This window comes from Centroberyx affinis, unplaced genomic scaffold (assembly GCF_046629955.1).
Source record: "Centroberyx affinis isolate AG114_WGS23_722 - 3 ecotype Tasmania unplaced genomic scaffold, CSIRO-AGI_Caff_v1 ptg005809l_1, whole genome shotgun sequence".
Lineage (NCBI taxonomy): Eukaryota > Metazoa > Chordata > Actinopteri > Beryciformes > Berycidae > Centroberyx > Centroberyx affinis.
This window is the reverse complement of record NW_027282946.1, coordinates 12501-26223: the sequence shown is the minus strand read 5'-3', so window position 1 is coordinate 26223 and position 13723 is coordinate 12501. Positions and strand designations below refer to the sequence as shown.

The window sequence follows — 13723 nt, the reverse complement described above, 5'->3', positions numbered from 1 at the left end:
GATTCGGTGCGAGTTAAAGAGAGGATGTGGTGATTTTTTCGGGGTGCAGCGTGAGACAGCATCTTTGCCGGTGACACATCATTATCAATACGACTGGACAAGGTATGCTGCGAAACAATAACAATTTGCTAGTCTGTTGTTTGCGAGACAATTTCCTTCTGTGTTATTATATACTGCAAATGCTTTATAGTATCTCTCGTAAGGCCTAAAAGCGCATTAAAGCAGCCTATTTGACGTAAATGCAAATGATGTCAATTTTGGGATTAACAACGAATGCTTTTATGTCCTGTAAGTCAAGCATACTTTTGTCGCTATTCATTTCTAAATACCGATATGGCTTGTAGCCTAATGCATGATCATACTGTGTATCAGGTGTGCTAGTAAAGACTGTACCAGTTTCGTCCTCCACTTTTCATGTCTACTTCTATTTATAGACAGGAGCTTCTGCATACCTTTAGTCATTTTTCATTTGTGTCTGTTCCAATAAGGTTTGTCAGACCCACAATTGAACTTTAACTAAATGTTTTCTAATCTGCAGTGCTAGGCTACTTTATATTTTGAGTATTGTGAGGACACTCTCCTTTTGGTAACCATAACTGAGTGATGGACATTTAACCTGTGACATTAGCCCATTACCCAGCAAACCACTAGTTAGCCCGGCTCAGACAGTCTTAATAGGTAGCCCACACAAAACCAACACAGACCCAGTGTGAGCCTATGCAGGAGCCCAACCATAAGGCTGATCTGGCTCATCCATTTAGGTTTAATTATCTTCTTAATTAAGTGACTTAGCACTTTACTGAGCCAAAAGTATGTGTTCACTTGTCCTGGAAATTTGAATGCAATAGAGGTGATGTGCTGTTAAAGGGCATGTTTAATGTATTCTTCCTGAGAAAACATCTAATTGGGGTCTTGTAGCCTACCTCATATACAAAGATTTGTTTAAGTTTTCTGCTAACATTCTTAATTGGATTGAGGGATTGAACAGCAGATGTGAAAAAAGGCAATGCTCTATTTGGCCCTATCAGGAATATTTCTGGGCCGCCTAAAGACTGCACACACTGGACCAGTGCTTGTGGACCGAGTACTGTGGAAACCCCATTGGGCCCAGTGTCGGCTAGTATTTGGGCCACTATTTCTGCCTGCATCAAGTCCTTATTGGCTGCTGGGCCTGCAAGGTTATGGATCTATAAATGGCATATTCTGAAGCCTAGTCTGGGCCTGTTGTGCAGACAAATATTCATACATATCATCTTGTAATGGAACCAGATCATATTGTGACCATGCCCCTTTCTTTCCTGCAGCCTCATAGGAGACCATGTCGGACAAAAGTGACCTAAAAGCTGAGCTGGAGCGCAAGAAGCAGCGCCTAGCCCAGATCAGGGAGGAGAAAAAACGAAAGGAGGAAGAGAGGAAGAAGAAAGAGGTAAGAAAAAAAGTGAGTAAATCCACACAACTGGCACTCATATTCCACTGTGAACTGTATTACTTGTGTGTTTGGTTGGTTCTGTCTGGCCGTGACACAGATAAGGCTGAGATTGTGTTTGTGTGTTTCCACGCATGCATACATACATCTGTGTGTGTGCATAATGATGGGGCTGGACTTTGATCAAAATGCATGTGTGTGCATGTACTATGTGTGTGTGTTTGAACTTGTTAATGCACCCATGATGGATAACTTGACATTTGTCTGTGCATGCCGTGCAGTCAGAGAGCCAGCAGAAGACGGAGGCTGCCCCAGAGGATTCAGACCTGGACCGTAAGCGCAGGGAGACCGAGGCCCTGCTACAGAGCATCGGCATCTCACCGGAGCCTCCACTAGGTACACATTATACCCTTAAAAATAAAAGGTTCTTTGGCCCTAATCAGAACTGTTTTTAGCACTATATCCTGTAGAACCTTTGGTAAATTCTTCGCACACCTACAGTAAAAATTACCAAAAAGTTATACACATGGTACCAAGCAGAGGTTCCTTAATAATTACAGCCAAATAACCTCTGAGGAACTGTTTATTCAGAATATACACACCATACAGTGGACTAGGGATACACACAACAACCTACAGTTTGTATAATCTGCTGTATCGGTCCAATCCAGCCTCGCTGATTCCTAACATGAATCGATTGGAGAACTAAAGCACATTGTTTGCTATGTTGCCAGGTCTGTACATAATGTATTGTTACATTTTCCACAACAGTAGTAATTGTTTAATTTGTGAGGCAGAAGTCTGCATGCTATATCCAGTAGATTGCTGTTGGGACATGCCTGCTGTGGGGGTTATGTTTGCATGCAATAGTAAATGGCAAAAATCTGAATATGAATAGCTTTCATATGATTGTGACGTTGACCAACGAGCACAACGTCATAATTTCTTAGTTGTGTGCATTTTTTTTTCCATTTCCTTATTTTACTTTAATTGTATTTTCTCTGATTTTGTAAAAGTTTGATGTGGAAAAAAATAATTTCCATTTTATAGATTTCATCAAGTATTAAAAACATCCCATGATTTTTTAGGCACATTGTCCTTTGACAATGATGAACGTTTTTCATAATTACATTTGGTGTGTCATCTTTATAGCATATTTTCTCATCTTTTAGTTGATTTTGTTCCATTGGTTTCCTTGTGTGTACAGTACCTTGTAATAGTGTCTTTGGACAAAAAGATTCATTCTAAACTAAACTAAATCAAACTAAACTAAATTGCATCAAACCACATGAATATAGAAATACATGCCACATATTTTTAAGATATCCTCTTAAGATATCTTCCCTCTACATGTTCCAAATCTGATCAGTTGACTTCAATTCCCAGGATCCCTGTCACCTCCAGCAGGCTTTTGGAAAAGCCTGTTCGTCAGCACTGTTCTCTAGTGGTCTGAAATTGTAACAACACCCCAACACCTCAGAATTAGGTCACTGCTATGCCTATTATTAGCTTTAATCATTTTTTGATATATCCCAGAATAAAGCCGCGTAGTGCAAAATAAACTTCTAATGCAAAACCAAAAACCAATTTGACGTTCTGTCCCCCTTTTGTTTGTTTTGTTTTTTTAATTTAAACCTTTATGCTTTTTCCACTTGATTTGCTTTCCCATCATTTCATCCATGCTGTTCTTTTTGCTTTTGCGGACACCCTTTTTCTTCTCATTGTCATTGCTTGGGTTGAGCAGTCCATCCGCTGCAGCCTTTAATGTTAGATACGTGTTATTTTCATTATTTAGTCCCGACCCCCATGTCCCCCTCCAAATCAGTGAGCACGCCCAGTGAGACGGGGAGCCAGGACTCAGCTGATGGGGGAGCGGCGGGCAGGTAGGCCAAAGTCTTGGATGTCACTTCCTACCAAGGTTTAATGTCAGAAGTCTTTCTCAATGAGTCTTCCTCACTTTGTCTTACATAACTGAAAAAAGAGGATTAAAGTTGATACCGCTCCTTGGGTTTTTCAGGAAAGACTTTTGAAATTCAAATGCTGAAAAAACTCATTCATTCCTCACATTCTTCAGTAAAGCTAAAATAGGCTCTATACGCTCATGTGGAAGAGAGAGGATAAATGGAAATGGTGTACAGAAGTAGGTTTTGCTCACTCGTATGCACCAGGGATGCTCTTTGAGAGGTTACCAATACACTGCAGAAACTGGAGAGCACTTGAAGCCGTCTCATGGCCTCGCAGTGTTGGTAATGTGAAGTTACTTTGGCCTGTAATTATTTTTTTGGACATTTTTTCATTTTTTACAAATTTTCTGTCTCTTTCTCTTGTCACTGGAGCAACAGGTATAGGTAAGGATGAGTGTCAGTAAGTGTTGGTGGTGTCGTGGTGCCTTGTTAGGTTTTGAATGTGGTATCTGTCATTTGTCATGGCATCCTGTGTTTTGATGACCACAGTACAGCTTGTTGCTGCTCATAGCTAGAACTGAGAATTAAGTTTGACCTCAAGGTAAGTTTCAGCTATAGTCAGACTTGTAAAATTTGTTGAGTAGTTGCATTTGAAAACATGGAGGGATGCAGATTGCTATTCCCAGATATTACGGTGCAAGTAGGTACCATATTGATAAACTTTCAGAAAGCATCCTTGGTGAGCCACTCAATAGAATAAGTTTGGAATCTGGAATAAGACTAACCCATACATTTGCAGTAAAGGCAAGTAGCTGACGTGAGCACATGTGACATGATGTAACCTTTGTTCTGTCACTGTTCGGCAGGGTGCTCTGCATTCACAGTGCATTCACAGCTGGCTCATGTGTCATACCCGCTTTTGCCACTGCAGCATCTGTTTATTGAACACACCAGACCAGTACAACAGCGACTGCACCGCACTGCTCTGGTGAATTAAAACTGTTGAGAAGAAAGTGGTCATCAACAACCAAGCGCTTTCCATTTGCTACCCAGTGGCAGCTCACTGCGGAGGTCGATGTGTGAGCGATGCCCACAGGGGTCATTAGTGATGTGTTGTTCTGGTACGGCCAGGGGTGGAATTGGGGCAGAAGAACATGTGGGAACTGAGCTAAGTTCCCACAATGCAGTTCTCTTACGTAAGATTTGGATTTTGTATTTCCTCGTAGCTTTTACCAATTGGATTTTACAAATTGGTGAGTTAGTCCCAATGCTTGGAATGAAAAATCTCCCCCCCCAAATCCACCCTGGATTATGGCATGCCATTTTGAGCTTCTCCATCTGTGGCTGTGTGTATGTGTGTGTCCCTTCTTAGGTCAGGTTTCTCTAAAAACAAGTCACAAGCACAGAGCAACAGGTAAGCATTTTCACCTCAAACCCAGGAATGTGTCTCCCCCCCCTCCCCCCCCCCCGGCTTAGCTGAGTTTACCCTCATGTGAACACAAACAGAAAGGCACCCACAGTGTTGTCAGTGGTGTTCCCGATGTGTTCCCATCGTGCTTTATAAGAGCGAAACAGCGCAGTGCCCATCCGTCCCCTCCCTCCCTCCTTCCCTCCTTCCCTCCTCTCTCCTCGGGCGACTACCTGTCCGAAGCCCCCGCTGTCTCCCTTAACACCGGCTCGAAAGATTTCCGCTCGCATGGTTTGAGCCACGGAAGTCATTTCGGCCTTGACGGGGGTTGACAATCCGCTGCTTAAAGTGTCATCGCTGTTACTGTAAAACAGCCAGTCTGTCAGGGTAAAGAAATGCTTCGCCACTCTCGCCTGGCACTGTGTGGCACAAGCTGAAGGTCTAATGGGCATGTTCACTGGTCCTAAAAGGTATTATCAAAAAGCGTAGCGGGGTTGGAAGCGTTATCCTGTCACTGCTGTTAAGTTTCAGCACCGGCTCGCCTTAAAGCTCTCTGGAGTTGAGTTTGTTTATGAGTTCCCCCCCGAAATGAGTGACCCCCGTGTCCCCCCCCCCCCCTCCCCAAGCTAGAGCGGCTCAAGTACTATGCAAATGTACTGAAGGAGCTCAGGGATTTCCTCATGGTTTGTCAAACTCATTCTTCATGCATGGCAAATATATTGTCATGTATGTTGAGCAGGCCACAGCTTTTTTTTAATATGGGTTTTATTTGGATTTTCATATGTTGAATGTGATTATGTGATTATGTTATGCTATGGGTGTGAGATGTAAGTCATGTTGCTGGATACATTGTTCATGGTTTCAATGTATTATTTGGCACAAATTGGCATATGAAACATCAACACATAGAATGTCACTTTTTTCACATTTTTGTAACATCACGCAACTATAAATCATGCATGCATTAGTATGAAGTTATATCAAATAAAAATAGGATTCATTTCTTACATTTTGCTAAAATTGGGTAGATATTCTTGAACAATGGCCAGACAAATAAACATTTTTGCATAGCTTCCCATAATCATATATGATCTTATACATTTAAAAGTCATCAGGTCAAATACAATTTTTCCACTGACAGCAGTCAAACCATTTTGACATTCTTCTGCACAAGCGTTTTACATTTTCCTCCCATGACTTGTCAATATTTTCATGTTCCTGTAATAGATTCCTGGCAGGAGATCAAGACATCTATTACAAGACATGAATAGTCTTTCAATAAATACAGTACATTAAAGTATAATGAAATATAATGTCTCCCTCATGTATAGCCCTCCTATGCTACAGTATATCCACTTGTCTAAACATTTTTCCACTGAGAGCGCCAGTCTGTGCATGTAATTCAATGGGACTTCCTGTGTGAAGCCATTCTCTACATAAGTGGTGTGTGGGTGTGTGTGTGTGTGTGTGTGTGGGTGTGTGCGCATACATGTGTTCGTGTGTGTGCCTATATTATATGTGTGCCAATGCATAATTTGTGTATATGTTCTAATGTGTCGGTATGTAACCATGCATGTCCTGTCCTCCCTCCCTTGCCCCCCCTGCTGGTGCTGTCAGGACGCTGCAGTGGGACACTGACCCCTCTGTGCTGCAGCTGCAGGCCGACTCTGAGCTCGGGTACATCCTCCTCCTCTCCTCTTCCTCTTCTCTCTTCCAATATCTGATACTGAAATGACACCACAGAACACCTGATTAATGGCAAAAAGAGCATAAAGGACAAAAAAATAAAGTTTGCACTTGCAGATGAACGCAGGCTACAGTTACTTTTAACTGATGTATTTAGCAGTGATCCTCTCAAAAATTGCAAAGGGTATTGTTATGCATTCTTAAAAAAAAACATGAAAGAATCAAAACTATTTTATTTTTATACCTTTATTTATTCAGGGAAATTCGACTGACCCTGCTACACATTCATACAAGTCATTCCGTTCACATTCACAGCTGGGAGCTTCCCAGTACAACCACAGTCTTCTACTGTTAGCCACTGAGCAGCTCCACTGGAGCAGTTGGTGGGTAAAGTGCCTTGCTCAAGGGCAGTCCAACTGTAGTTGTTGAGGCAGGGTGAGAGTTTTACTCATTCACCTTCCCCAACCACAGTTTCCCAGCTGGTCTGGGGATTTGAACTGGCAACCTTTTGGCCACAAGCCAACTTCTGTAATCTCTAGGCTAAAAAACCCCAGAAGAATCCATGATGTTGTTGCTTCAGACACTCAGCTCTGCATGTTATTTATGACTTCATCGTTTGGCCATTGGAACAGATTGTAATATACTGGACCGTATACAGGAGAGTTTGTGATTATGCAGAGAATAACCATGCTCATGCTAACATCCTGTCTCTGTTGCCCAGGCGTAGGATGCACCGGCTGGGAGCCTCCAAGATCACACAGGTAGACTTCCTCCCCAGAGAGGTGGTCTCCTACTGCAAGGAGACGCAGACGCCGCTCACCGCCCACCTGTCTGAAGGTGAGTGTGTGTGCTTGTGTGTGTGCATGCATGTTTGTCTGTGTGTGTTTGCATGCGAGAGACTTTTTACAAATATTTTACACTGTATCATGCATAGTCTCCCTTTAATTCCTGCAATTCAGATGCTACTTAGGATCTACGGGGCACCAAAGGTCATAAGAGGCAACAAATGATTTCACATTGCAGTGATTTTCATTGTTGTGTGGTTGAATGCGATATCCCTTGGTTACCCAATCCACAGCCTGTAAACCTGGAGTGATTTAGCCTTTGGAGAGAGAGAGTGAGAGAGGGAGGAGAGAGTCAGAGAGACAGAGAGAGAGAGAGAGAGAAAGAGAGAGAGACTGTATCTGCCTGTCAGTAACTGTGTCTTCAATCACAGAACATCATAGTTTTGACTCCTGGACATAAGTGGAATCAGATTGACGGATGAAAGATACTCAAGATGTTTCCTGACTGACACTGGAGCATTACTGTGTGTGTGTGATGTGTCCTGCACACAGAATCTGTACATCTGTGTGTGTGTGGTGGTGGGGGAGTGGTGAGAGACGTTAGTTTCTCACACTGACATTACGGTTTGTTATATTTCGATAGTCGCAATCATTGATAGTCTGGTCGTCGCACACAAATCCTGTTATTATTATGAGTGTTAAACCTATTCAAGGTAAACCCGCTGCATATTTATTTTTAAGCTAAAGAAATTGCCTAGAGTGAGAACAACTGGGGCATGTCGTTTTTAAATGAGTTATATTTAAAACACATTTCAGTTTCAGTTACTATGTTGGAAATTTATGACCTTATTAAATATATATATATGGGGCAAAAAAAAAGTCTAGTTTCTTTACATCCTCCAAATTTGATGTGGGAAAAATTTTTATAACAAGGTGAAGCACGGAGAGGGAAAAAAAATGTGTGAGTGCGTGTGTGCGTGTGTGTGTGTGTGGGTGGGTGGGTGCACGTATGTTTTTAGGGGTGTGAGGTTATGCGTGTGTGCATGCGCAAGTGTATACGTGCATATTTGTGTGTGTATGTGTGCGCGAGTGGGCGTGCTCATGTGTGCCGAGCTGCAGTGACTAAACACATCCATATGGTCAGAATTGAGGTTAGTCCTGTGCTGGATTTGGCATAACATTGGTGGTAGCTGATTCAAGGCATAGGTTTCAGTTTACTGTCAGCCTTGTTCCACTGGAGGAGAGAGGCGGTGGATATATGGATGGGTGACAGTTACTGGAAATGTAGCGTTGTTCCACTAAACAGAACCGCATGCTGCCGACGCTGATAGTGATATATGGATCGGATATTTATTTACCCCTCTGTTTGCTCTTATCTTAAGTCCAGACATTCAGAAGTTTCATCTTCTCATTCAGACATGCACAGATACACACATTACTCCACCTACACCCTCGTCTCGCTTCCCCTTCACACACACACACTCACTCACTCACTCACACACACACACACACACACACACACACACACACACACGCACACACACTCCCTATCATCTTCTCTATCCCGGTCTTCTTATGCTAGCCCAGACAGCTGGCAGCCATGTGACTGTGAAGGGGGTTGTACTTCCTGCTTCCTGTCATTATAATAGATGGCCTGGTGTGGATTCCGCTTACTTCCCCCCCACCCACCACTCACCACCCACCACCCCCTGCCCCTCCATACACACACACCGACACACACACACACACACACACACACACACACAGGTCCTGATCAGAATCCAAATGTCCCGCCTCACCCCCGCATCCTTTTTCCTCGACAGGCCCAGGAATAGATAATTTATTCAGCAAGTGCACAGACACCAACACATACATACACTAGCAGGGCATGTATATGTGTGGAGAGGGACATACACATGTATGTAAAGACACATACACGTACACACACATGCAGACACACACTTTGATTGGTCATTGCCCCTAGCGATCCGTTGTGGTTTGTTTGTTTTCAACTTCTTGACTGGTATTCAGGAGGTGTGTGTGTGTGTGTGTGAACATCTGTGAGCCAGAGCAGAGCTGTGGTGGTCTATGGGGAGGTGACCTTGGCCTTAGGAGACCCTTTCCTTTGCAGACTACTTCTCCATAAAGCTTGTGTGTATGTGTGTGTGTGTGTAGAGGCTGATGATGGCACCTGCTGGGGCTTCTGGCTGTGTGTTTGTTCAGGCCAGTCCGGGAGTTCCTCTCGTTGATTGGTGAACCTAAAAACACACACACACACACACACACACACACACACACACTCATGCACACAACACACATATATGGTGCACAAATAGGCACAAGTTACTGTAAGTTTGGACACCTGGGGACCCTCAGACCTAAGTATAACAAACAGCTTCTTTGAGCTTAAAAAGCAGGCACATGTTCAGTGTGTGTATGTGTGTGTGTGTGTGTGTGTGTGTGTGTGCGCACTACATATGTACATCTGCGGAGGCCTGCAGTGTCTATGTTGCTCTGAGCTATGAGAGCCAGTGAGCTGACCCTGTAATTCCTGGTGGTTTTCATGCCGCTGCACAGGCAGATGCAGACAGCGGGGCTGCTGGGAAGTGTTTTCAGGGTCCATAGGCTGTACTGCAGTCTGTCTTTCCTTCCTTCCATCCCTCCATCCCTTCCTCGCTTCCTTCCTTCCCTCTCTACCTCCAGGCCTCTTCTCACCCAGGCCAGAGTGTTCTGTGTAATTTGCCTCTGGTGCTCTCTCTGCGTCATGTTAAAATGGACATTTCCTTGAGAAGAAAGAGAAGAATTAAGTGAGAGAAAGAGAGAGAGAGAAAGCCAGCTGGGGTGTGGAGGGATGAAAAGAGAAGAGATTCTGTCGTTTTAATGATGGTGGTGTGTCCCAGGGGCGTGCAAAGCTCTATGGAGGGACCTCTAGTTGTTTGGATGTGTGTGTGTGTGTGTGTTTGGAAACCTGTGTGTGCGTGTTTGTGTATGTTGTCACATATGTGTAGGTGTACATGTGTATGTGTTTAATACTGTTGGTTTGCTGCTGCTTCCTTTAGGATACTTGGAACACAGATATTGAATGTTCTATATGTTCTATAACTAACTACTGCAGCAAATGTTTTAAAGGTCACATGCGGCCGATCAGTTGTGTATCAGTGGTTTTCATTACAGAAAAATGAATCTGATTGCAGAGCTTTTAGGCTCTAACTAGATTAATTAATGTAATTTCTATCAAGCATCATTAAGGGCCGATTTCACTACATGGCGTCCTTAATGTGGAAGGAAGTTTCACATTAAAACGCCGATATTGACATTGGGGCAGCGGCGTGTGTGAAAGGAAGCACAACTGTAGTCTCATCGTAATCACTTTAAATCACTGATGGATGACTCAGGGATTCTCTCAGGGTTTGTTGTCCTCCTGAACTCCTGACCTCCCCAGGTCTCACACTGGCCCCTTTGCCCCGGGAGCGGACGGCTGTATGTGTGTGTATGTGTGTGAGGCGTGAACACGCTCTATAGGCATGTGTGTTTGAGCCTGAATGCCGCTTTATCGAATTGGATTGATTCGATTTGATCTGACTTCTGTGTCTTTCTCTCTGTGTGCATGTGTGTTCATCTTTAACTTAAGAGTTTATGTTTTAAAACTCCCATGAAGTGTGTGTGTGTGACTCTCATTTATTTAAACCAGTTAATGATATGACTTTTCATTTCCGTAACCAATTTTCCGCCTTATAATCGCCATGTGTAGCCGTCTATGTAGGTTCCTTTTCCCATTGACTGCTCAGATATCTGTCTGTCCTAAGTGTCCATTGTGTCAGTCAATCAGATTAGTCCCAGTCACGGTTGGCTCCAACTATTTACTGCTGTCCTAATGGGTATGAATGGACAGGCTTGTGTAGTTAGGGACGAACGCTTTGTCTAATGACATAGCAGGGGAATAGAGTAAGGTCTAATGCAGCGTGTGATAGTAACATATCCTACTGAGGTCAAACATAGTGTGTGTATGTATGAGTGTGTAGGACGTGAGGTGTTGCATGCCTGTGTATGATTTTGGTGACACAGGTGGTACCAGGGTGGCTTGATGGTTCAAGCCCAACGACAGCTATTGTCTTTGCTATATGGTGATCCTGTGGTCTAAAATTACAAACAAAATCTATATATTTTCACACTGTTGAACAGAGGCAGTGTTGGAGTTTCACCAGTCTCGTTCGGGCCGTGAACCCTCCGCGCACGTCTACAACGCAACCGCAAGAGTTGAAATGTTCCACTTCCATTCTCCGGGAGCCCGACAGTGAAAAGATACAAGCTGGTCGAGCCAAGTCCCAACCACGTTGCACACATGCACAGGCAATGGTTATGCCTGGAAGGAAGGGGCGAGATTCCACATAGCTTCAGTAAAACGTAGGCATTTTTCTCTTTCTCTTTCTCTCTCTCTCTCTCTCTCTCTCTCTCTCTCTCTCTCTCTCTCTCCCCCTCTCCCCTCTCCCCTCTTCCCGTCTCTTGACCAGCCAAACCCACATGGCCATGAACGGAGGGGAAGGGCAGAACTCTTACAACCGCACTCTTTTACTTTACTGATCCCAATCAGAAGATAACTATCAGCTTCAGTTATTAAAAATGAACTTTGTGTGTGTGTGTGTCTGTGTGTGTGTGTGTGTGTGTGTGTGATGTTGGCGAGAGAGGGAAAGGGTGAGGGGATCGCAGGCATTTGTGCGTGTGTTTGTGCACGTATACATGTGTGTAGGTTGGCATGGGTGTAGCGTGAGCCCGGCCCAGTCCACAGTAAATTGGTTTCGCTCAGTGGAGCCTTAAAAGACCCATAATAGGCCACAGTGGAGAGGTGGCCAAAGAAATGGAGAGCGGAAGGGGGAGAGAAAGAGTGAACGTCAGAGGTGAAAAGAAGACTGTGGTCTCTGGAGATTGAAGACAAACAGAGGGATGGAAGAGAAGCGAAAGAGGAAGAGCAAGAGAGAAAGGAATGGAGGAGAAGCAGCGGAGGCCACTGAGGCCTTTGCAGCAGTTATGATATTACAGCAGTAATTGTAAGCAGTGAACCACAAGCAGGCCTCCAGAAATACAATTTTGTAGTATGTGTGTGTGTGTGTGGATGTGTTTGTTTATGCTTGGGTTGCCATTCTAGAAAACCCCCTTCTCAGGGTTAAAGGTTCACAGGGTCAAGTGGTTGTGTGTGTTAATGTTTGTGCATCTATGTATTTTCTGTAAGCAAAAGTATGTGCGCAAGAGTCTCTCTCTCTCTCTCTCTCTCTCTCTCTCTGTCTCTCTCTCTAGTATTTTCTGGCCCATTAGTTTTCAGGGTCTGTACAGGCCAGGGTGAGTATATAGTAGTTCGGTAATTCACTCCTTAAGTATATTTACTGCAATGAGAGGCTTTCTTTTGACGTGTGGTGGACTGGTAATGGCCCCTAATTGCAAGAAAAAAACCATTTCCAAGAACCAATCTGAAAAGACACGCTCACAACACACACACACACACACAAGCATACACACTCATAAATGTAAACACACATGCGCACGCTAACATACAAATGAATAAACAAGCATACACACTCACAGAATTGTACACACAAGCATACATGTGAACACTCGCAAAGTGACCACACTCACATGCACATACGTCATTTGAGCACTGCATAATCCCATAATGGAGCCGTTAAGAAACCAAACTGCAAATTTGTGAAATGATCCTGACCATTGGCAGCACATTGGATCAATTAGAATGTTTACTTTTGAGCTTTTTTACTAACTCCTAAATATATCAAATATGGCTCAAGGGGTCCTGAACTGGTAGGTATTTCAGAGATCATACCCAAAATGCCCTTTAGGATTTAATCCAATAGGGCTGGATTTCAAATTGGCACTGACACCCCATTGGAATCCATGTCTGAATCTCATTACGACTTTAAAAAATTTTTTGGAACCAATCCTGCTAGGATTTTCCTAATGGGTTCCTACTTACTATCACTAAATTGGCTTTTATGGAGGTAGATCAGTGGCCACATATACACACGCTCAAAAAATGCAATTATAATTATATAATATAATTATATATTATCTGATCAAGACAATAATGCGAGTCAGGACCCATAAACACCATACTCTGATTATGTTATATGTCGATGGTGATGATTTTGTCAGGGGTGCATAACTCAAAAAGACAATACTAACCACATGCCACATGTAAACCGGGTAATTAGAGAAAGTGTCACTTTATACAATCATCACACTATTATCTTATTGCCAGTATTTATATTATTATGCACATAAAGTGGCCAGTGTTGCTTTAAATATTTATTCATTATTATTATTATTATATATAATATTATTATTATTTATTTATTTAAGACATTTGTAATGACTATTAAATGGAAGAATGGATTGCTTTGTCCACTTTCTCTTACAATGGAGAGTATTGGGAATATTGGGAGAGGAGTGTTACTGTGTTGGACAGCACACCATGCACTCACAGCGTTGAGTTCAAGGTCTTCTCTCA

At 43.2% G+C, this 13723-nt stretch overlaps 1 protein-coding gene across 1 annotated transcript in view; it reads left to right on the top strand.

Annotated features, from left to right (window-relative positions):
• Positions 1-1318: 1318 nt before the first annotated feature.
• The window catches only part of LOC139667844 (cytoplasmic dynein 1 intermediate chain 1-like), a gene marked incomplete at its 3' end in the record, with an annotated part of 24897 nt that continues 12492 nt past the window's right edge, over positions 1319-13723 (top strand). Inside the window, exons 1-7 of the mRNA XM_071547318.1 lie at positions 1319-1438; positions 1708-1822; positions 3222-3309; positions 3769-3774; positions 4703-4744; positions 6356-6415; positions 7146-7261. Of these exons, the coding sequence (XP_071403419.1) occupies positions 1319-1438; positions 1708-1822; positions 3222-3309; positions 3769-3774; positions 4703-4744; positions 6356-6415; positions 7146-7261 (547 nt within the window). The remainder of the gene's footprint in view (positions 1439-1707; positions 1823-3221; positions 3310-3768; positions 3775-4702; positions 4745-6355; positions 6416-7145; positions 7262-13723) is intronic.